This window comes from Cherax quadricarinatus, chromosome 5, assembly GCF_038502225.1.
Source record: "Cherax quadricarinatus isolate ZL_2023a chromosome 5, ASM3850222v1, whole genome shotgun sequence".
NCBI lineage: Eukaryota > Metazoa > Arthropoda > Malacostraca > Decapoda > Parastacidae > Cherax > Cherax quadricarinatus.
The window spans coordinates 1,936,518-1,959,895 of record NC_091296.1 but is presented as its reverse complement, the minus strand read 5'-3'; the positions used below and the strand labels follow the sequence as shown (position 1 = coordinate 1,959,895).

Below are 23,378 nucleotides of genomic sequence, written 5' to 3'. Positions count from 1 at the left end.
TCAGAAAGACTCGCTTCCACTACTCTAAAACAATACTTGAATCATAAGAGATGCAGAGTATTGTAGTAATTTAATCTGACCTGCCAGAACCCTGAACCCAAGATATAAAACTCATTACTTGATTATTAATGTTTACTAATAAAACTACTGGCATCGCCAGTAGTACGATTAGTCACTCATCTTGCACTCTTTGCTCATTGTCAACTGAGCGGAGAGTGCAAGACGATTAAGTCATCCTGTATATTGGACACACATTGAGGCCCTCTGGCCGAACAAGCTTTCAGTTTGAGGCCTCAATACACAGTTCTTATCCTCTGTTAGAGTATCTCTGCGTGAGATCGTTTGCCACGTTCTAAAAAGAAATTTACACAAATGAATCGAGCTTCAGGGTTTCCAATGTGACATCAGCAGCCACCAGATCCTGTGTGAGTCAACCTCCGTTCTCTCCTCCTCGTGAATGACGCGACATTCGCCAGTTGGACTCACATCTACCACAGTTACTTCTTTGGGTGTCTCTGCCTGGTTACTGCATATACATATATACCAGTGTTTCATAACAGGTATTTCATATATACTAGCCTCTCAGCAGAACAACAAAGTATATATACCAGTATCTTTTTGACAAGTACACAGAAGTGAGCAGTTCCATGTGTAGACATATACATCTTCAGAGAGGTGAGCTGAGGAAACAAGAGACGCCTGTTTTATACGTTCCTGGGTGAATGTCTCAGTTTTAAACTTAAATCATATCAAGATAAAACGCCAGGCAGGTTCCTCCCACTCACACTTCCCAAACCCATGTCTTCAAGTTCCCCACAAACACATGACCACTGGCAGGTGGCCTAGGTGGGTGTCTGGAAGAAGGGTTGCAGTGTGAGTGAGAGGAACCTACCTCAGGTACTACCTTCACTTACGAACCTAATATGTGCTTCCTCTCTTTATTCTCACTCTGATGATGATGGGTATCAACGCACATGAAACCACCCGAGTAGGACTGTTTTGCACTCTTTTGGTGCAGGTTCGACTCCTGCTGTGGACTGATAGGTAAAATTGGTCAATTAGCAAGAAGTCATTTAAAAGTAAGTCTTTTCTACAATTTTCTCTTATATACGTTTAAAGATATATTTTTTTCAATTTATGTTAATGTACAAATTAATAATTTTGTACCAAAAGAACCTTAGAAAACTTACCTGACCTTATTATAACAAGCGCAGTTTAGCCTAATCTAACTAAATATATTTTAGTTAAGTTTACAATAATTTAATAATAAACAAACACAATAAAATATTTTTTTTTCGTTAGGTTCAGAATGATTTTTGCGAAATTATTGCATACACAAATTTTCGCTTGCCTTATTCGGCAAGAAGAACGTTGCTGTTTAAGCCAGAATTGTATGTATAATATCGTTAGAATGCATATGCTAGTTTGTTAGGTTTAATTCTATCAACTACCGGACCGTGGGGGGCGTTGACCCCCGAAACTTTCTCCAGGTATACTCCTGTTATACTCCAGGTATACAGGTGGGTAGTTTTTTTCACTTGCATTCTAGGGTAAAGAATGTTTTAATACTTAAAGTAAGGATATATACCTGAAGTATACCTCTCTGTGTACGTGTATAACTGAGATATATATGCACCTCTGAATATATGCAGTCAGAGATATACTCCCATTTCGCAAGCAGTGTCCGCGGTTCGATCCCTGGTAAGGGTGAAAACACTGAGCGTGTTTTGTTGCTCCTGTTGTTCCCGTTCACCTAGCAAGCAAGTAGGTCCCTGGGTGTTAGTCGACTGGTGTGGGTAGCATCCTGGGGTGGGGATTCAAGGACCATAATAGAAATCAGACAGACAGTCCTTGATAACGCATCAATGGAAATAAGTCACTATGTGTGACTTTTTTGGGTTATCCCAGGTTCTCTACGCATAATGCTGCTATGTATGATACTCTATGTAACTGTATTTGTGTATACCTGAGTCAACTTACTTACTTCCACTGACTTTCTTGGGCTATCCTGGGTGACTAACCCTACGGGGTTAAAAATCTTAAGCATCTCTCTTTATATGTATTGAAATGTATATACATGTTTATTCACCCCTCGGTATATGTACATTGAGAGGTATACACTTCTGTGTATATACACTGAGACATATATGCCTTTTTGTATATTTATAGAGATATACATCTCTCTGTGTATATATACCAAGTTTAGACCTTTCCTTGAGTATACACTGAGAGATATACATTCTTCCGTGTGTATACACTGAGTTATACAACTCTCCCTGTATATACACTGAGAGATATACATTCCCACGTATACATCCTCACTGATTAAAATAATTATGTATATCGCATTCTCTTCTACCAGAGGTGAGCGGGCAACAACACGCACAAACAAACACAATCCCAATGAGTGGGCTTGGTTTGGCGCTCGTGGGCGCCCTGGTGGCAGCGTGGGTGGTCATGGGCGGCCTGGTGGAGGCAGTTGAGCTGCTGGAGTGTGGGCGTGGGTGTACCTGCCAGAATAAAACCGAACAGTTCGACGTCGTGAAGTACGAAGTAATCTGCGAGGACGCCACTGAACAGGTGAGTTACCCCTCAACAACTGCCGTTTTCTATGACTTTCACCTTTGGAGAAATCGGAGATTTTGGAGGGGGCACCTCGATGTTGGTGCAGGGCTCTTGATCCAAGGAATTATAGCTACCTTTTTCGTTTCCTCTGGGACAGACTTCATCTCGTTTCCTCAGGTACCCCCCAGCGGGTACCCCCAGGTACCCCCCAGCGGGTTAATGCCTCCCCAGGTCCGTGGCCTGGTCGGCAACGCTCTCGCTTCACACGCTGAGTGTCCGTGGTTTGATCCCCGGTATGGGTAGAACCCACAGCTGGATTTACCTATAGGCTTGACAAGCTGAAGCCTAGGGATTTCAAAATCTAGGAGACCTCCGGCCAAGGGGTATACTATTTTTGACACTGTCATAGGGTTTTCTTACACATGCTATCATAACACGCTGTAGTCTCTACACAACTTCTCAGTAATGTTACTTGTAGTCCAGAATAATAATAATAATAATATAGATCGACACCATGCCTAACCCTTCTAGGGTAGGGTAGGTGCCTGAGTCCGAGCTTTTAGCTCATAAGACTGTCATTCCCATTTGCTCCTTTGGGGCGGGGATGGCAGACCAGAGAGGCCTAGCTTGTGGCTAGGCCTGGGGACAGTTGGTCCCAAAGATGAGGAGGTACTTGTGCCTCCTCCCATGGGAGACTTCGGTCTCAGACACTCCCTAAAGAGGGAGACAAGGCCGGGCCACCACTTGGAAAAGGCCCGGGCCGGGAGAATACCCGCTAATCTTTAATAATAATAATAATAATAATAATAATAATAATAATAATAATAATAATAATAATAATAATAATAATCTTTATTTATACAAGTACATGTACAAGGTATACACAACTGGTGGGAGCTCCATTGTTGGTGCTAGGGAGGATAGGAATAAGACAGGGAAACATGCACCAACAGGGAATACAGTCACAGAAACCCAAGGCAAACGGAAACCAAGCCTGTGCACATACTATGCACTTGGTATCTGCTGGCATGGGAAATCTGGAAAAACAGATGGGACATGCAACTATGACCACCCTAGAAAATGTCATGCCCATATGACAACAGGAAAATGCAAACTCCCTTCCTGTAAGCTTTTTCACCCTGAAATGTGTACCTCTTCAGTACAGGAAAGACTGTGCTATAACTTAAATTGCCAGGCATACCATCTAAAGGGGACAAAAAGATACAAAACATCCAGGCCATGGGAAAACCTGGGTAGCCACAGCCACTCAAGAGGGAGAGGTTTTTTAGTGCCAGGAAGGAAAAAAAACTGGCAGGAAATGGCAGAAATCGTACACCAAATCCAGTCATTCCTGGAGTGGAACCACAGTCGATGGCCTCCACTCCAAACCAACAGATACAGATACTAATGCCGGAAAAAAAATCCCCCCCCAGTACCAACAATACCACCAGTCCGATAACATTCTTCTTTGCAAATATACAGGGTCTAAAGCCAGCAATAAACAACAAAATACCTTTCATCCGTGGACTGCTTGCAGAGGCAAAGGCAATGTTCGCGGCTTTCACTGAGACCCACATAAAGGATCACTTGGACAACGAAATATGGATCCCAGGTTACAACCTATACAGATGTGACAGAGTGAACAGGCAAAAGGGGGGGGTTGGCCTGTACATTGCAGAGTCACTTGTTTGCACAGAACTGCTTAATGCCTCAAATGACGTAGTGGAAGTTTTAGCAGTAAAGGTCGAGAACCAAAACCTAGTCATTGTGGTAGTCTACAAGCCTCCGGATGCAACATCCCAGCAATTCCAGGAACAGCTGTTAAAAATTGACCACTGTCTGGAAAATCTTCCAGCTCCTGCACCCAACATCTTGCTCCTGGGGGATTTCAACTTAAGGCACCTAAAATGGAGGAATATAGCAAATAATATTGTTGCAGTAATAACACCAGGAGGCAGCTCTGATGAAAACTCACACTCACACGAGCTTTTAAATCTCTGCACAAAATTCAATTTAAACCAGCAAATAATAGAGCCTACTAGACTGGAGAATACACTAGACCTCATCTTCACTAACAATGATGATCTGATAAGAAATGTCACCATATCAAAAACAATATACTCAGATCACAACATAATTGAGGTTCAGACATGTATGCGTGGAGCCTCAGACCGACAAAATGAGACTAGTCACGAGGGAGCATTCACCAAATTCAACTTCAATAACAAAAACATAAAGTGGGACCAAGTAAACCAAGTCCTAACCGATATAAGCTGGGAAGATATACTAAGCAACACAGACCCAAACTTATGCCTAGAACAGATTAACTCGGTGGCACTCGATGTATGCACAAGGCTTATTCCTCTAAGAAAAAGGAGGAGTAGATGTAAAATAGAAAGAGACAGGCGCTCCCTTTACAGGCGACGGAAAAGAATAACAGAGCGGCTAAAAGAGGTCAATATATCAGAAATGCGCAGGGAGACACTGGTCAGAGAAATAGCAAGCATCGAACTTAAGCTAAAAGAATCCTTTAGGAGTCAGGAATCGCGGGAAGAACTAAAAGCCATAAATGAAATCGAAAGAAACCCAAAGTATTTCTTCTCCTATGCCAAATCAAAATCGAGAACAACGTCCAGTATTGGGCCCCTACTTAAACAAGATGGGTCCTACACAGATGACAGCAAGGAAATGAGTGAGCTACTCAAGTCCCAATATGACTCAGTTTTTAGCAAGCCGCTAACCAGACTGAGAGTCGAAGATCAAAATGAATTTTTTATGAGAGAGCCACAAAATTTGATTAACACAAGCCTATCCGATGTTATCCTGACGCCAAATGACTTCGAACAGGCGATAAATGACATGCCCATGCACTCTGCCCCAGGGCCAGACTCATGGAACTCTGTGTTCATCAAGAACTGCAAGAAGCCCCTATCACGAGCCTTTTCCATCCTATGGAGAGGGAGCATGGACACGGGGGTCGTCCCTCAGTTACTAAAAACAACAGACATAGCCCCACTCCACAAAGGGAGCAGTAAAGCAACAGCAAAGAACTACAGACCAATAGCACTAACATCCCATATCATAAAAATCTTTGAAAGGGTCCTAAGAAGCAAGATCACCACCCATCTAGAAACCCATCAGTTACACAACCCAGGGCAACATGGGTTTAGAACAGGTCGCTCCTGTCTGTCTCAACTACTGGATCACTACGACAAGGTCCTAAATGCACTAGAAGACAAAAAGAATGCAGATGTAATATATACAGACTTTGCAAAAGCCTTCGACAAGTGTGACCATGGCGTAATAGCGCACAAAATGCGCGCTAAAGGAATAACAGGAAAAGTTGGTCGATGGATCTATAATTTCCTCACTAACAGAACACAGAGAGTAGTCGTCAACAGAGTAAAGTCCGAGGCAGCTACGGTGAAAAGCTCTGTTCCACAAGGCACAGTACTAGCTCCCATCTTGTTCCTCATCCTCATATAAGAACATAAGAACATAAGAACGAAGGAACACTGCAGAAGGCCTACTGGCCCATGCGAGGCAGGTCCAAGTCCCTACCGGCTTAAGCCAATGCACCCAACCTAGTCAGGTCAGGTCACATTGACTTAAGGGAGGAACACGGCAACCGACCTGTTAGCACAAGCTATCAGGTCTAACTCACACCCACCCACATCTACTCATGTATTTATCCAACCTATTTTTAAAGCTACACAACGTTCTGGCCTCTATAACGGTACTTGGGAGTTTGTTCCACTCATCCACAACTCTATTACCAAACCAGTACTTTCCTATATCCCTCCTGAATCTGAATTTTTCCGACATAGACAAGGATGTCAGCCACAGCACCGTGTCTTCCTTTGCAGATGACACCCGAATCTGCATGACAGTGTCTTCCATTGCAGACACTGCAAGGCTCCAGGCGGACATCAACCAAATCTTTCAGTGGGCTGCAGAAAACAATATGAAGTTCAACGATGAGAAATTTCAATTACTCAGATATGGTAAACATGAGGAAATTAAATCTTCATCAGAGTACAAAACAAATTCTGGCCACAAAATAGAGCGAAACACCAACGTCAAAGACCTGGGAGTGATTATGTCGGAGGATCTCACCTTCAAGGACCATAACATTGTATCAATCGCATCTGCTAGAAAAATGACAGGATGGATAATGAGAACCTTCAAAACTAGGGAGGCCAAGCCCATGATGACACTCTTCAGGTCACTTGTTCTATCTAGGCTGGAATATTGCTGCACTCTAACAGCACCTTTCAAGGCAGGTGAAATTGCCGACCTAGAAAATGTACAGAGAACTTTCACGGCGCGCATAACGGAGATAAAACACCTCAATTACTGGGAGCGCTTGAGGTTTCTAAACCTGTATTCCCTGGAACGCAGGAGGGAGAGATACATGATTATATACACCTGGAAAATCCTAGAGGGACTAGTACCGAACTTGCACACGAAAATCACTCACTACGAAAGCAAAAGACTTGGCAGACGATGCACCATCCCCCCAATGAAAAGCAGGGGTGTCACTAGCACGTTAAGAGACCATACAATAAGTGTCAGGGGACCGAGACTGTTCAACTGCCTCCCAGCACACATAAGGGGGATTACCAACAGACCCCTGGCAGTCTTCAAGCTGGCACTGGACAAGCACCTAAAGGCAGTTCCTGATCAGCCGGGCTGTGGCTCGTACGTTGGTTTGCGTGCAGCCAGCAGCAACAGCCTGGTTGATCAGGCGCTGATCCACCAGGAGGCCTGGTCACAGACCGGGCCGCGGGGGCGTTGACCCCCGAAACTCTCTCCAGGTAAACTCCAGGTAAACACCATAGTTAACATCAATGACATACTACTATATAGAAAGCCGCTTGTTATGCAGAGCATTTCACGCAAATTAGATAAATTTTGTCCCCAGGATGCGACCCACACCAGCCGACTAACACCCAGGTACCTATTTTACTACTAGGTGAACAGGGACAGCAGGTGTCTTATAGACACGCGTTCTAATGTTTTCCAGCCGTACTGCAGTACCGTCCTAAGCCAATAACTTGACACAAGCACTGATTTCTGTATTGATTTTGCCCTTCCAGGAAAGCAATGAGACAGATAAGTTGACTATACCAGGCTTCAGGCTAACAATCTTAAGCAGAAAATGGAAGAACTGGAAGTTAGTTTGGTTTAATATGTTTATTAAGCATCCCATACCCATCCTGTGGGCGGTAGTCAAAAGATTTCAGAGGTACATAATGGGTCCAGGGACTGGACCCCAAAGTTATAATAGCTGATCTAGTTGCGAAGGTAATGAACTCCAGGTGGATATGGTCACAATCGTGACAAGTTACAAAGGTAATGAACCATGTACATTTCTATGCATGGTTACAATCGTAAATAAATTACAAAGAACTAGAAGTTGTGTTTATGCTGCAGTAATAGATCCGTGTGTTAGGTCATTTTGACAAGGTCAGCCAAACCATTCAGAAACCACAACTGTCACTGAGTACTTGTGTATGGTTGTACACTTCACTTTAGGATTTTCTAAGCAAAATTACAGAAGATTTTGATGAGATTAATCAACAAACAAAAGCCACCTTGACAAATGTTAACAACAGAACTGTCACAAGGAGACGAAGAGTAAGGGAACGACAAGGAACTGAGGGAAGTGCACCTGGTTCTGATGCCTTACCTGGAGTTTACCTGGAGAGAGTTCCGGGGGTCAACGCTCCCGCGGCCCGGTCTGTGACCAGGCCTCATGGTGGATCAAGGCCTGATCAACCAGGCTGTTACTGCTGGCCGCACATAATGCAACGTATGAACCACAGCCCGAGTGATCAGGCACTGACTTTACTTGCCTGTCCAGTGCCTGCTTGAAGACAGCCAGGGGTCTAATGGTAATCACCCTGATGTATGCTGGGAGGCAGTTGAACAGTTTTGGGCCCCTGACACTTATTGTGTTGTCTCTTATCGTGCCAGTGGCACCCCTGGTTTTCACTGGGGGTATGTTGCACCGTTTGCCGAGCCTTTCTGATGCTGCACGATTTTTTCCTTTCTTGCTAATCTGACACCATCTAAGAAATTCATCAAGGTGTTGACCTGTTGATGGCAACATAACCCAGATGATGTTGACCTGAGTCTTACTAATGAACTTTTGCACTTTGACCTACTTACCCGTACGTGAGACAAAGCCATAGGCCTACAGAAGAGAAGCCACTGTCTCATACAGACCTTTATCAAATTACTATATACAAGGAAAAAATTCGAATGGCCTTCACTAAGGTGGATGATTTTGCTATGAAGAAGACTAGAAAAAACTTATATATATATATATATATATATATATATATATATATATATATATATATATATATATATATATATATATATATATATATATATATATATATATATATATATATATATATATATATATATATATATATATATATATATTTATATATATATATATATATATATATATATATATATATATATATATATATATATATATATATTTTAAGGTAGGACATCTAGAACTTTGCTGGGGACCCTCATCCTCAGAGAAGATAATAAACGTACCTCAGGGAAAACTCAAGGTTCTCCCCGGAGCTGTTTGAGTATTCTCTTCTCCTACCATCCCCTATATTTTATATTCTATATGAAATTTTATTAAAAGACAGAATACATTGACAGAAAACACAAACATGGATACATTGGTACATTATAGCAAAGGTTACGAATCTCCTCCACCTCCCCCGAAGCTGGACGCGAGCCCAGTATGCAGCATGCATTACCCCTCTGGATGGCCACGCTGAGGCGCTGGAACATGAAAGTGGCTGCCCTTGTGTCCCTGGTGGTGTCGATGAGTCTGGAACTCAGTTCTTTAAGGACACGTGTGGCATTTTTTCTCCATGATCCCAAGGTCTCTGATCCCACTGGGACAAATCGATACTGTTGGCTTATGTCCCTGTACTTGTTGATCTTGTACTCCTCCCTGTGGTCAGCAGCTCCTCCCTGTCGCCCCACACTGTGATGGATATAGGTGTCAGCCAGTGTGGACACACAGGTATAGTCCCATGCTAAGAGCTTGCCATTCTTCCAAGGATAGATGGTGATTCCATCTGGGCGGTTTGCTGGGTTGTGGGTATTGTTGGCTGCTAGTGATCGGGGCTCCCTCTCGGCTGGGCATCCAGCTGTGGCAAGGGTTCTCTTTATGATGTTGTTGACTTCATTGTGTCTTGCCTGCCAGCCCTTGGTTTTGAAAGTTAAGACAATGTAGACCATATTGGTCGGCTTGCGCTTCACCGCAAATACACGTACAGTCCGTGTAAATTGGGACAGCAATGCGCAGAACCACTGCAATACGGAAGGTTTTAGGGTCGAGGCGTGTTCTCATTGTCGAAATGGGAACTGTTTAGAGGAAGTGCCCAGAGTGATGTGCACTCACAGCCTGGAGAAGGGCAATCTCCCTATCTGATGTTGCAGCACTGAGCATGTTAGCAAGCACCTTTTCAGCGATCGGGCCATCCCAGCTTGACTGTTTGTGAGCCAGTGCTGCACTAGGGTTTGGTGCTGGAGCAGCAAGAGTCTCCCATTCAGTGATGGCACTGGCATAGCTAGGCTCCTGTATTCCTGCTGAGTCACTGAGGTTGTCTGGAAGAATTTGCTTCATTAGCTCATTTGATGCTATGGAAGAGGATACGAAAGTTGATAAGGCTTTTATATGTATATGTGTGTGTGTGTGTGTGTGTGAAGCGGTAAACCCTTGTGGGCCTTCAGCGCAAGTGACGGAGAAAAGTAAATCACTCCCACCGAGAATCCTCCCCTCCCTTCCTCTCCCCTTCACTCTCCCCTCCCTTCCTCTCCCCTTCACTCCCCCCTCCCTTCCTCTCCCCTTCACTCTCCCCTCCCTTCCCTACATTAAGAATCGGCGTCAGCGGCGCCACACCACCGGATGTTATGTTGTCGTCAGTACTGGAGACGGATGGTCCGCCACGCTCCCTTATGTCGTAAACTTTCACCCACTATTAATGTCCACAACATTATTATACTCAACTGACGAAGACAAAACTACCAACGATGACAGTTTCACTCATCTGTTATTTTGTTATTTTTCATTTCGGTATATAAGTTATTATTAAATGTAGATGGATGTGTGTGTGTGTGTGTGTGTGTGTGTGTGTGTGTGTGTGTGTGTGTGTGTGTGTGTGTGTGTGTGTGTGTGTGTGTGTGTGTGTGTATGTTACCTGGAGGTTATTCCGGGGATCAACGCCCCCGCGGCCCGGTCCATGACCAGGCCTCCCGATGGATCAGGGCCTGATCAACTAGGCTGTTACTGCTGGCCGCACGCAGTCCAACGTACGAGCCACAGCCCGGCTGATCCGGAACTGACTTTAGATATCTGTCCAGCTCTCTCTTGAAGGCAGCCAGGGGCTTATTGGCAATTCCCCTAATGCTTGATGGGAGGCTGTTGAACAGTTTTGGGCCCCGGACACTTATGGTGTTTTCCCTTAGTGTACCAATGGCGCCCCTACTTTTTATTGGGGACATTTTGCATCCCCTGCCCAGTCTTTTACTTTCGTAGGGAGTGATTTCTGTGTGCAGATTTGGGACCATTCCTTCCAAGATTTTCCAAGTGTAGATTATGATATATCTCTCCCTCCTGCATTCCAACGAGTACAAGTCAAGTGCTTCCAAGCGTTCCCAGTAGTTAACGTGCTTGACAGAACTTATACGTGCAGTAAAGGATCTCTGTACACTCTCTAGATCTGCGATTTCACCTGCTTTGAATGGAGATGTTAATGTACAGCAGTATTCCAGCCTAGAGAGAACAAGTGATTTGAAAAGGATCATCATTGGCTTGGCATCTCTCGTTTTGAAAGTTCTCATTATCCATCCTATCATTTTCTTTGCACGTGCGATCGTGGCACTGTTGTGATCCTTGAAAGTGAGATCCTCAGACATTACTACTCCCAGGTCCCTTACATTATTTTTCCGCTCTATTGTATGGCCGGAGTCAGTAGTATACTCTGTTCTAGTTATTATCTCCTCCAGTTTTCCATAACGGAGTAGTTGGAATTTGTCCTCATTGAACATCATATTGTTTACCGTTGCCCACTGGAAAACTTTGTTTATATCTTCTTGGAGGTTAACCGCGTCCTCAGCAGATGACAGCCTCATGCAGATCCTAGTATCATCCGCAAAGGATGATACGGTGCTGTGGTGTATATCTCTGTTTATGTCTGATATGAGGATAAGGAATAAGATGGGGGCGAGTACTGTGCCTTGTGGAACAGAGCTCTTCACTATGGCAGCCTCCGATTTAACTCTGTTGACCACTACTCTTTGTGTTCGATTTGTTAGGAAGTTGAAGATCCATCTCCCCACTTTCCCAGTTATTCCTTTAGCACGTATTTTATGGGCTATTACACCATGATCGCATTTGTCAAATGCTTTTGCAAAGTCTGTGTATATTACATCTGCATTCTGATTTGTGTGTGTGTGCGTGTGTGTGTGTGTGTGTGTGTGTGTGTGTGTGTGCGTGTACTCACCTAGTTGAGGTTGCGGGGGTCGAGTCCGAGCTCCTGGCCCCGCCTCTTCACTGATCGCTACTAGGTCACTCTCCCCGAGCCGTGAGCTTTATCATACCTCTGCTTAAAGCTATGTATGGATCCTGCCTCCACTACATCGCTTCCCAAACTATTCCACTTACTGACTACTCTGTGGCTGAAGAAATACTTCCTAACATCCCTGTGATTCATCTGTGTCTTTAGCTTCCAACTGTGTCCCCTTGTTGCTGTGTCCAAACTCTGGAACATCCTGTCTTTGTCCACCTTGTCAATTCCCCTCAGTATTTTGTATGTCGTTATCATGTCCTCCCTATCTCTCCTGTCCTCCAGTGTCGTCAGGTTGATTTCCCTTAACCTCTCCTCGTAGGACATACCTCTTAGCTCTGGGACTAGTGTGTGTGTGTGTGTGTGTGTGTGTGTGTGTGTGTGTGTGTGTGTGTGTGTGTGTGTGTGTGTGTGTGTGTGTGTGTGTGTGCGTGTGTGTGCGTGTGTGTACATAATATAAGAGTGTGTTATCTCATGGTTATCATATACAAAAATGGTTATAACCATAATTTTTAAAGGGGTGGATTGGTAAGCCAGTGGAAGGTCTTGGTCAGATGACTTAAAGCCGTGGAGCAGCGGATCATATAACTGAGATCCGCGTCAGGAAACATGTATCTTGTTTCCTGACAAACCAGGTGGCTATCAGCACGTCAACGCTGACAGTATCTCTTAGACGTCATCCTGACAGTGTCGCTCTTCTGGAGAGGCGCCTTGATCTCTTGATCCACGAAACTGGAGTATCCTCCACTTACTCGGAGGTCGCAACTTGATGCTGATAAATTATTACGAAATCGTAACAATAAGATTGCAAACCACGGAACGGGTGGGATTTAAACTCATCACTCGCCATGGTTTCAAACCCCACCCGTTCCGTTATTTTTTCAGACTAATACACGAAAGCTCTTAAGGTTGAATATCACCTGTTCACTAACAGTCAAAAATGCTTTAATGTCTAAAATAGGAATTACACTCTCAAAGTACAGTATATATATACATCAGAGATACACACCTCTTGGTATATATATATACACTGAGACACTAACATCTTGATGTATATACACTGAGAGACAGTAAACTCTCAGTATATATATTCTTGCAATTTGAGTTTCATATCAGTGTATGTCTCGTCAAGTGGATCAAGTATAATAAACGTTGTTAATAAGCTGTACTATACTGACAACGCACATTGCCTCGACTGGTAACGAAAAAAGAGGTAATTATGTACATAATTATCCCAATAAAGTTGGTAGAATTACCGACAATATGTAAAGTAAAAGGACACAAGTGCAACTAATGTGACATTTTATTGTGACAACGTTTTGCTCTCCAGGAGCTTTATCAAACCATAAAGCTCCTGGAGAGCGAAACGTTGCCACAATAAATGTCACATTAGTTGCACTTGTGTCCTTTTACTTTACATAATTATCCCAGTAATAGGTTAAACTCCAATAAAAGTAATCAGAGTAGCTTTATTGAACCAGTCTAATAAAAGTGTACTTTATTAAAGATATACCTGGACCCAACCCACCACCCTGAATGACACCCGTGACGGTTGACTAGCATCCTGCTTTCTGTGGTTTGATGTGCTCTAAGATTTTGTTCGGATTTTTAACCCCGGAGGGTTAGTCGCAAAGGATAACCCAAGAATGTCAGTGCGTCGTCGAGGACTGTCTGTCTTATTTCCACTGTGGTCTTCAATTTTGTCCCCCAGGATGCCACCCACACCAGTCGACTAACACCCAGGTACCGGTTTGCTAGGTGAACAGGGAGAATAGGTAAAGGAAAACACGCTCAATGTTTCCACTATTTCCGGGGATCGAACCACGGACAACGTGTGTGAGACTAGAGTATTGCCTACCAGACCTTGGCTTCTCTTCAATCCTGGGTTGAACTAACGAATCCATTTTTTCATACTTACCATTAATCTCTACTTTCATTCTGTTGTTTCTCTCATTTTCGCTCATAAATCTCCACCTACATATATATTTACTGCTAGGTTAACAAGACCAGTAAGTAAACAAGTCAGTTTAGGTACAGATACTCGTCAGTACTGCTATAATACAGTGTGAACTGCCTAAAGTAACTTCCCCTGGTGTCAGTGGAAGACTCTTCCGGAGTATTAAACTCAGGTCCATTTGCCTGTGAGCCGATCACTGTACCGGTGAGCTGCGAGTCGCCTGTCTAACCTCCTGACTTGCATTATATTCACCTTGAAGAGCTAAACTTGCAAGGGCAGTAGTGATACTCCTCTCATTTAATTTGACGTCGCCAGCAAACCCAGACACGCACACGATTCTTCTAGTAGGTAATTTACAGACATTTGGAACAGTAGCGGTTTCAGTACTGATCCTTGGGGTATCCCTCGCGTTAAGCTCCCCCAGCCTGGTATGTCATCCTTTACCTGTTATTCTGTATTTTACTATCCAGGGATTTCATGATCCACTGGCGCATTTTTCTGTTTATTCCTGCCTCTTCTTTTAGTGTAGTAAGAAGGCAGTGACTGACCACGAACGGCTAGACACGAATTCAGTCAATTTACTGAACACATTTGGGCTTTTGAACCTTGACTACTGGAAATGATCAAGGACTGAAATGTCTTCAGTCAAGGTGTATAGGAGTATAGATGATTCATTACCTTTGTAACTTGCCATGATTGTTTACCTGGAGAGAGTTCCGGGGGTCAACGCCCCCGCGGCCCGGTCTGTGACCAGGCCTCCTGGTGGATCAGAGCCTGATCAACCAGGCTGTTGCTGCTGGCTGCACGCAAACCAACGTACGAGCCACAGCCCGGCTGGTCAGGAACCGACTTTAGGTGCTTGTCCAGTGCCAGCTTGAAGACTGCCAGGGGTCTGTTGGTAATCCCCCTTATGTATGCTGGGAGGCAGTTGAACAGTCTCGGGCCCCTGACACTTATTGTATGGTCTCTTAACGTGCTAGTGACACCCCTGCTTTTCATTGGGGGGATGTTGCATCGTCTGCCAAGTCTTTTGCTTTCGTAATGAGTGATTTTCGTGTGCAAGTTCGGTACTAGTCCCTCTAGGATTTTCCAGGTGTATATAATCATGTATCTCTCCCGCCTGCGTCCCAGGGAATACAGGTTCAGGAACCTCAAGCGCTCCCAGTAATTGAGGTGTTTTATCTCCGTTATGCGCGCCGTGAAGGTTCTCTGTACATTTTCTAGGTCAGCAATTTCACCTGCCTAGAAAGGTGCTGTTAGTGTGCAGCAATATTCCAGCCTAGATAGAACAAGTGACCTGAAGAGTGTCATCATGGGCTTGGCCTCCCTAGTTTTGAAGGTTCTCATTATCCATCCTGTCATTTTTCTAGCAGATGCGATTGATACAATGTTATGGTCCTTGAAGGTGAGATCCTCCGACATGATCACTCCCAGGTCTTTGACGTTGGTGTTTCGCTCTATTTTGTGGCCAGAATTTGTTTTGTACTCTGATGAAGATTTAATTTCCTCGTGTTTACCATATCTGAGTAATTGAAATTTCTCATCGTTGAACTTCATATTGTTTTCTGCAGCCCACTGAAAGATTTGGTTGATGTGCGCCTGGAGCCTTGCAGTGTCTGCAATGGAAGACACTGTCATGCAGATTCGGGTGTCATCTGCAAAGGAAGACACGGTGCTGTGGCTGACATCCTTGTCTATGTCGGATATGAGGATGAGGAACAAGATGGGAGCGAGTACTGTGACTTGTGGAACAGAGCTTTTCACCGTAGCTGCCTCGGACTTTACTCTGTTGACGACTACTCTCTGTGTTCTGTTAGTGAGGAAATTATAGATCCAGATCTACCTGGAGTTCATTACCTGGACCCATTATGTACCTCTGTAAACTTTTGACTACCACCCACAGGATGGGTATGGGGCGCTTAATAAACATATTAAACTATTTGAGGCGTCCTAAATGAATATATTCATTTCCCTCAGTCTCTCCTAGTGTCTGGATAATGGTGTTGAAGGGGCATGAGGGATAACTGTGTCAAATGTTTTCCTGCAGTCCTCGTATCTTTATCTTTCTCGGTACGTGTATATTTCCACAATTTCACAAGACAGGATGGACCTCCTAACGTTACATCGGTGCTGGCATTCTCGGGGGCAAATCTTTTTCTCGCTAAACGTTCCATTACTCTCCTCCTTCCAAGCTTCTCCAGAAATTTTGATAATTATAGATGCGAGTAAATTGATATACTTGTTAAAGTTCAATGCCTTCTATCTGTTCACAGAACTTGACCTTCTCGTAAGTTTATTTACGTACAGGTACACAGAAGTACAATTACCATATATAGTTTAACATATGTGTAAATTACCTAGGATAACCCAATAAGGGGTTGTCTGGTTTCTGGCCCCGTGTATACCCGGTGTATACCTGGAGGGTGGTCCGGGGGTCAACGCACCCGCTGCTCGGTCCATGACCAGGTCCACAGCAAGTGGTGGAAGACACTATAACACCACACACTGCGGGTACCTGGGTGTTAGTGGACTGGTGTGGGTCGCATCCTGGGACAAAATTGACCTAATTTGCGGGAAATGCTCAGCATAACAAGCGGCTTTCTATATAATAGTATGTCATTGATGTCAGCTATGGTCTGTATACCTTGTACATGTACTTGTAGTACATAAAGATATTATTATTATGTATTTTCGTGTCCTGAATCCAAATATCACCTTGAAAATGCTTATTGGCTATAGGTTTAAAGATACGAGACATGTAATAACCTCCAGTAATAGTGATGAGCGTAATATAAGTGGTGGTGAAGAGTGTGGTGAGAGCGGTGGTGTCTATAATGTTAGTAATAGTGATGAGTGTAATATAAGTGGTGGTGAAGAGTGTGATGAGAGCGGTGGTGTCTATAATGTTAGTAATAGTGATGAGCATAATATAAGTGGTGGTGAAGAGTGTGATGAGAGCGGTGGTGTCTATAATGTTAGTAATAGTGATGAGCATAATATAAGTGGTGGTGCAGAGTGTGATGAGAGCGGTGGTGTCTATAATGTTAGTAATAGTGATGAGTGTAATATAAGTGGTGGTGAAGAGTGTGATGAGGTTAACCACATAGACAGTAATGTTGAATACAATACTGTTGACAAATGTAATGAACACAATGTTGGTAGTGGCGCTGGTGATGACAGTTGTAGTGTTGCGTGTAATGTTAGTGGAGGAGGGAATGTGAGTGGTGGTGTCACCTATCATACATTCACACATAAACAGCGTCTTGCTCTGGGTTTACGAAGACTCCCACGAGGCCTTACAACTGGAGGTGCACTTACAAAACTCATGGACAATGGTAGCACTGTTGACATTGATAAGGTCTGCTATTTATATGAACAATTTTTTCATTATGCTGAGAAACTCAAGATGATCCCAGGACTACTATAATGGATCAAAACTCGTATAAACTTTCTATATTAAGCTGGAACATTGCATCACTTAGAAAAAGACTTCCTGACCTTCATCATAAAGTAACCACCGAACCCATTGATGTTGTGTGTCTACAAGAGTGCAGAGTCCCTGAAAAATCCCAACCCCCTAAATTACCATCATTTGTTGCATATAACCTCAAATCTACTAACTCTTGTGTTCTATATATTAAAAAATCACTTCCCCATCAACTTCTTGCACATAAGAAAACAGAGGGGCTACAATATCACGGTGTTAGGATTTATATTGGGAACTCTGCTCTCAACATATTTAACTTGTACGCTCCTGCTGATAAGTTTAATTACTTGGAGCTCCTAACTTGTGCTCAGTCTGAACCTACTCTCATTATTGGTGATTATAATGCAAGACACAAAAGCATTGGAAACTCTCAGTTTGGTAATCGTAATGGCAATCAACTGTTGTCACTCTTAAACAGTCATGATAATATCCAAATTGTAGGTGACCTTGAACCCACACATATCTATGGAGGTGTCCTTGATCTGTGCCTGGCCTTCAACATTACTTCTGCCAGCTGTGAGTCTTCCATTGTAACAGATATAGCGTCTGATCATTTCCCTAGGCTAACCTCACTAGATATTTGTAATACTATCCTCCCTGGTGGGATATTCAAACGGAAACGTTTTAATGTTCCCACAGATCAGCATGATGACTTTGTTGCACATGTGACTGACTGGTATAATTCCTATGAGTATTCCTCTGTAGAGACCTTTAACAATGACCTTGTGAGCAGTATTCAGAACTACTTAGAGCCGCCACTGAAACCTCTTGGTACTCTAAACCCAACAAACTTCCATAATAATCATACCTCCTTTAAAAACCATACTTATTACAATGATTCTAAACTTCGTACACTGAAACGTACTGCTAGCAGACTAGGCTCTTCCAAACTGCCCTTGCTGCTGCCAGAGAGCGTATGACAGAGCTGCGGCAAACAGACTGGGAACAATTTGTCAACGGTCTCAATGCTCACACCCCACTTAGCCGGGCATGGAGGGACATAAATAAAATTAAGGGTAACAGAACTGGGCAGATCGCGCACCCTCATCCCTTGCATAGGGCGAATGAGTTAGTCAGTGCTTGGGCTGCTACATCTAGCTATGCTAATCTTCCCAGTACCACACAGGCAAAATTAAATGGCAAATATGATGCAAGGGAGAGACTTGTTTGCTTTATGCTCAGCAAGGCAGATGATTGCAACATTCCTTTCACTAATTATGAACTTGATGCAGCACTAACTAAGGGCAACTCCACGTCGCCTGGTGAGGATGGTATTACTTACAACATACTCAGATTGCTGTGTCGAGTACCAGGTAATCCATTACTTGAATTATATAACATGAGCTATGTAACTAGGGAGCTCCCTCAATCTTGGACCAACAGCCTCATCATTCCAATTCCTAAGCCCAATCAACAAAATGCATTTCGGCCAATATCTCTTACTAGCTGCTTGTGTAAAACATTTGAGAGAATGATTCTTAATCGTCTCATGTACAGAATCAAACAATTTTTGTCTCCCCGGTTACATGGTTTCATGCATGGAAGGAGCGTGCATCATTGCATAGCCACCTTTCTCACCCTGCACACTGACAGCTCATACACTACCTTCCTTGACCTTAAATCCGCTTTCGATGTAGCCAACCGACATGTAATCATTAGTGAACTTGCCAGAATGGATGTTGGAGGATGGCTTCTCCGCTGGATTAAAGGCTACCTGTCCAACAGAAAATCGTCTGTGTTGTTCCAGGGACATAGAAGTGTAACTAAAGACTTTGAATTAGGAACCCCACAGGGAGGTGTGCTCAGTCCCACACTGTTCAATATTCTAATTAATGCATTACTTAATGCTATGCCTAGTCAGCCCCATCATTATGTGATTAGTTTTGCTGATGATATTATAATGATTCACACCACCGGATTCTCCAACACCCAAAACATTCTTAATCATGTACTAGCCTCGTGTCAGGACCTGGGGTTGATAATCTCTACTGATAAAACAAAGATACTCAATAGGCGTCCTCCTCGACAGAGAGGCACAGTTCGTCAGATCCAATTGCATGATGGGTCTCTTCTAGAATATGTAAGCAGATACAGGTATCTAGGTTTTGAGGTTCCACTACTTGGACCTGTTGTAACAAGACTTTGTCGCCAATACAAAGAACGACTAAGAGCACTTAGAGTTGTGGCAGGGCTTCACCCCAGGTATGGTGCTAATGTTAAAATTGTGAAAATGATGTATCTTGCTTATATTAGATCATTGGTTGATTATGCTGCGCCACTACTTGCTCTTGTGTCTGACTGGAAGCTTGGAGGGCTGGAAAAACTGCAGAACGAAGCAATGAGGATCATTTTAGGATGCCCTCGTACTGCCAAAATTTTAAATATGCAAAAAGAACTTGATATTCCAAGCATCAGAGATCGTGTTACTGAAAGAAATATCCTAATTGGGGTTAATATGCTCAGGCAAGCTCATTCAAACCCCTGCACAGAAGCCCTCCAAACTTTCCTCAGCACTGGTGAACACTCCTCCAGATGGATCGAAAAAACTGGAACCGACCTCCGCATGAATCAGATACATGATCTATGTCAAGTAAGGCAACAGCGGCACTTCTCCGCTCCATGGAATATTACCCCATTCCAAACTACCATTCCTCCATTCCCCCCAAACTACTTCTTAAATCACAACCAAAACTTCGCCTTGAAGCCAAACATGAGGCCTTAAGCTGTATTGATAACTTAGTCACACAGCACACACTCTCGCAAATTATTTACGCTGATGGTTCTGTTCACCAATCCACTGGTGCAGCTGGTAGTGCTGCTGTTGTCGTACAGAGTGATGGATTTCTTAAAGAAATTGGAGCACGCATCAATAATTGGGCCTCTACCCTTCAGACAGAACTGTTTGCCATACTCCTTGCACTGAAATGCATCTATGTATCAAAGATTGACAGTTTAATTGTAACTGATTCTCTGTCATCCATAAATGCTCTCAACTCATTAAGTATAAATTGTGGCATGCTTGTGTCAGAAGCCAGACACAGGTATGGTAGGATTGTGGACAGTGGAGTCAGAGTGCACATGCTGTGGATTCCATCTCACATTGGTCTTCAGATGCATGATAGAACTGATAAATTGGCTAAGCTGTATGCTTTCAAAGAGGGAGTAGATTACAATCTTGGCTTGTCAGGTAGTAGTTTGAGAACAATAATACGAAAAGAACTTCAACTGAATTTTATGGACTTAAGGCTCAGGGAGATTGACACCAGTGAGTCCATCTATCATCATTCTATCATGCAGGAGGAGCCACATGTCTATGGTGCATCCAACAAGATAAGCAGACTCTTGGATGTCACTACTGCCCGGCTTCGGCTGGGTTACAAGTATCTTTGGCAGGTTAAATCACCACCACCAGATGTAGACCAAACGAAATGTAAACTTTGCCAGATGGATTATTGTCACACCTTGCGTCATTATGTACTGGAGTGTGATCAGATTAATGAATTTAGAAACAACTCGCTCATAAATGTTCAAGAAATGGCAAAGTATTTTATCCACAGTGGTATATTGCAGACCATTCTGGAGAAATACCCTGACTTTGCTAGCTGTAAATAAAGCATTACCACATGTGTGCATGTGTGTGTGTGTGTGTGTGTGTGTGTGTGTGTGTGTGTGTGTGTGTGTGTGTGTGTGCATGTGTGTGTGTGTGTGTGTGTGTGTGTATGTGTGTGCACTCACCTAGTTGAGATTGCAGGGGTCGAGTCCAAGCTCCTGTGTACTCACCTATTTGTACTCACCTATTTGTGGTTGCAGGGGTCGATTCACAGCTCCTGGCCCCGCCTCTTCGCTGATTGCTACTAGGTCCTCTCTCTCCCTGCTCCATGAGCTCTATCATACCTCGCCTTAAAACTATAGACTGTTCCCGTGTGTGTGTGTGTGTGTGTGTGTGTGTGTATGTGACTCAACAATCAACATTTGCACCAATAACTCACTACAGTTGTGACCGGGTGTGGAAGTGTGAATTGCTCATTACTCTATAATTTGTTCATGATTGTAGCCATGTATAAACGTAAGTAACCATTCTTACAGGATTCATTACCTTTGTAACTTGTGAGTTCATTACCTTTGTAAATTGTGAGTTCATTACCTTTGTAAATTGTGAGTTCATTACCTTTGTAAATTGTGAATTCATTACCTCTGTAACTTGCTCAGCTATCAAAACTTTGGAGTCCAGTCCCTGGACCAATTATGTACCTCTGTAATCTTTTGACTACCGCCCACAGGATGGGTATGGGGTGCATAATAAACATATTAAACTAACTAAAAGGTAACCTCCAGGTAACCTTCAGGTAACCTCCAGGTAACCAGGTAATGTTTGAATATAATACGGTGCAGCTTTAACACTGTTTTGGCCTTTCATGCCTGACTTAGGTGAGGTTCGTCAGGAAACAGGACAAGTGTCTCCTGACGCGGGTCTTAGTCATATGATGACCCGCCTTTGGAGCTTTTGGTCATCTGACAGAGGCCTTCCGCTGGCTTACTGGTCCACCCCTTTAAAAATTATGGTCAAATTTATCTTTATTTGTATCGTGTGTGTGTGTGTGTGTGTGTGTGTGTGTGTGTGTGTGTGTGTACTCACCTATTTGTGGTTGCAGGGGTCGAGTCCTAGCTCCTGGCCCCGCCTCTTCACCGGTTGCTACTAGACCCTCTCTCTCCCCGCTCCATGAGCTTTATCAAACCTCGTCTTAAAACTGTGTATGGTTCCTGCCTCCACTACGTCATTTTCTAGGCTATTCCACTGCCTTACAACTCTATGACTGAAGAAATACTTCCTACTATCTCTCTGACTCATTTGTGTCTTCAACTTCCAATTGTGGCCTCTTGTTTCTGTGTCCCCTCCCTGGAACATCCTGTCCTTGTCCACCTTGTCTATTCCACGCAGTATTTTATATGTCGTTATCATGTCTCCCCTGACCCTCCTGTCCTCCAGTGTCGTCAGGCCGATTTCCCTTAATCTTTCTTCATAGGACATTCCCCTTAGCTCTGGAACTAACCTTGTTGCAAACCTTTGTACTTTCTCTAGTTTCTTGACGTGCTTTATCAAGTGCGGGTTCCAAACAGGTGCTGCATACTCCAGTATGGGCCTGACATACACGGTGTACAGTGTCTTGAATGATTCCTTACTAAGGTGTCGGAATGCTGTTCTCAGGTTTGCCAGGCGCCCATATGCTGCAGCAGTTATCTGATTGATGTGTGCTTCCGGAGACATGCTCGGTGTTATACTCACCCCAAGATCTTTCTCCTTGAGTGAGGTTTGCAGTCTTTGGCCACCTAGCCTATACTCTGTCTGTGGTCTTCTGTGCCCTTCCCCTATCTTCATGACTTTGCATTTGGCAGGATTAAATTCGAGAAGCCATTTGCTGGACCAGGTGTCCAGTCTGTCCAGGTCTCTTTGAAGTCCTGCCTGGTCCTCATCAGATTTAATTCTCCTCATTAACTTCACATCATCTGCAAACAGGGACACTTCTGAGTCTAACCCTTCCGTCATGTCGTTCACATATACCAAAAATAGCACTGGTCCTAGGACCGACCCCTGTGGGACCCCGCTCGTCACAGGTGCCCACTGTGATACATCATTACGTACCATGACTCGTTGTTGCCTCCCTGTCAGGTATTCTCTGATCCATTGCAGTGCCCTTCCTGTTATATGCGCCTGATGCTCTAGCTTCTGCACTAATCTCTTGTGAGGAACTGT

General features: G+C 43.7%; 1 protein-coding gene across 3 annotated transcripts in view; it reads left to right on the top strand.

The window, feature by feature from the left end:
- Positions 1–227: 227 nt before the first annotated feature.
- LOC128684704 (uncharacterized) overlaps positions 228–23,378 on the top strand; it is a 38,986-nt gene continuing 15,835 nt past the window's right edge. The window contains exons 1-3 of one of the 3 annotated variants that reach the window (XM_070098912.1): positions 228–675; positions 993–1,079; positions 2,363–2,580. In XM_070098912.1, coding sequence (XP_069955013.1) covers positions 2,404–2,580 — 177 coding nt within the window. In that variant the 5' untranslated portion in view covers positions 228–675; positions 993–1,079; positions 2,363–2,403. The remainder of the gene's footprint in view (positions 676–992; positions 1,080–2,362; positions 2,581–23,378) is intronic. The other 2 variants (XM_070098920.1, XM_070098904.1) reach the window with 2 other exon arrangements.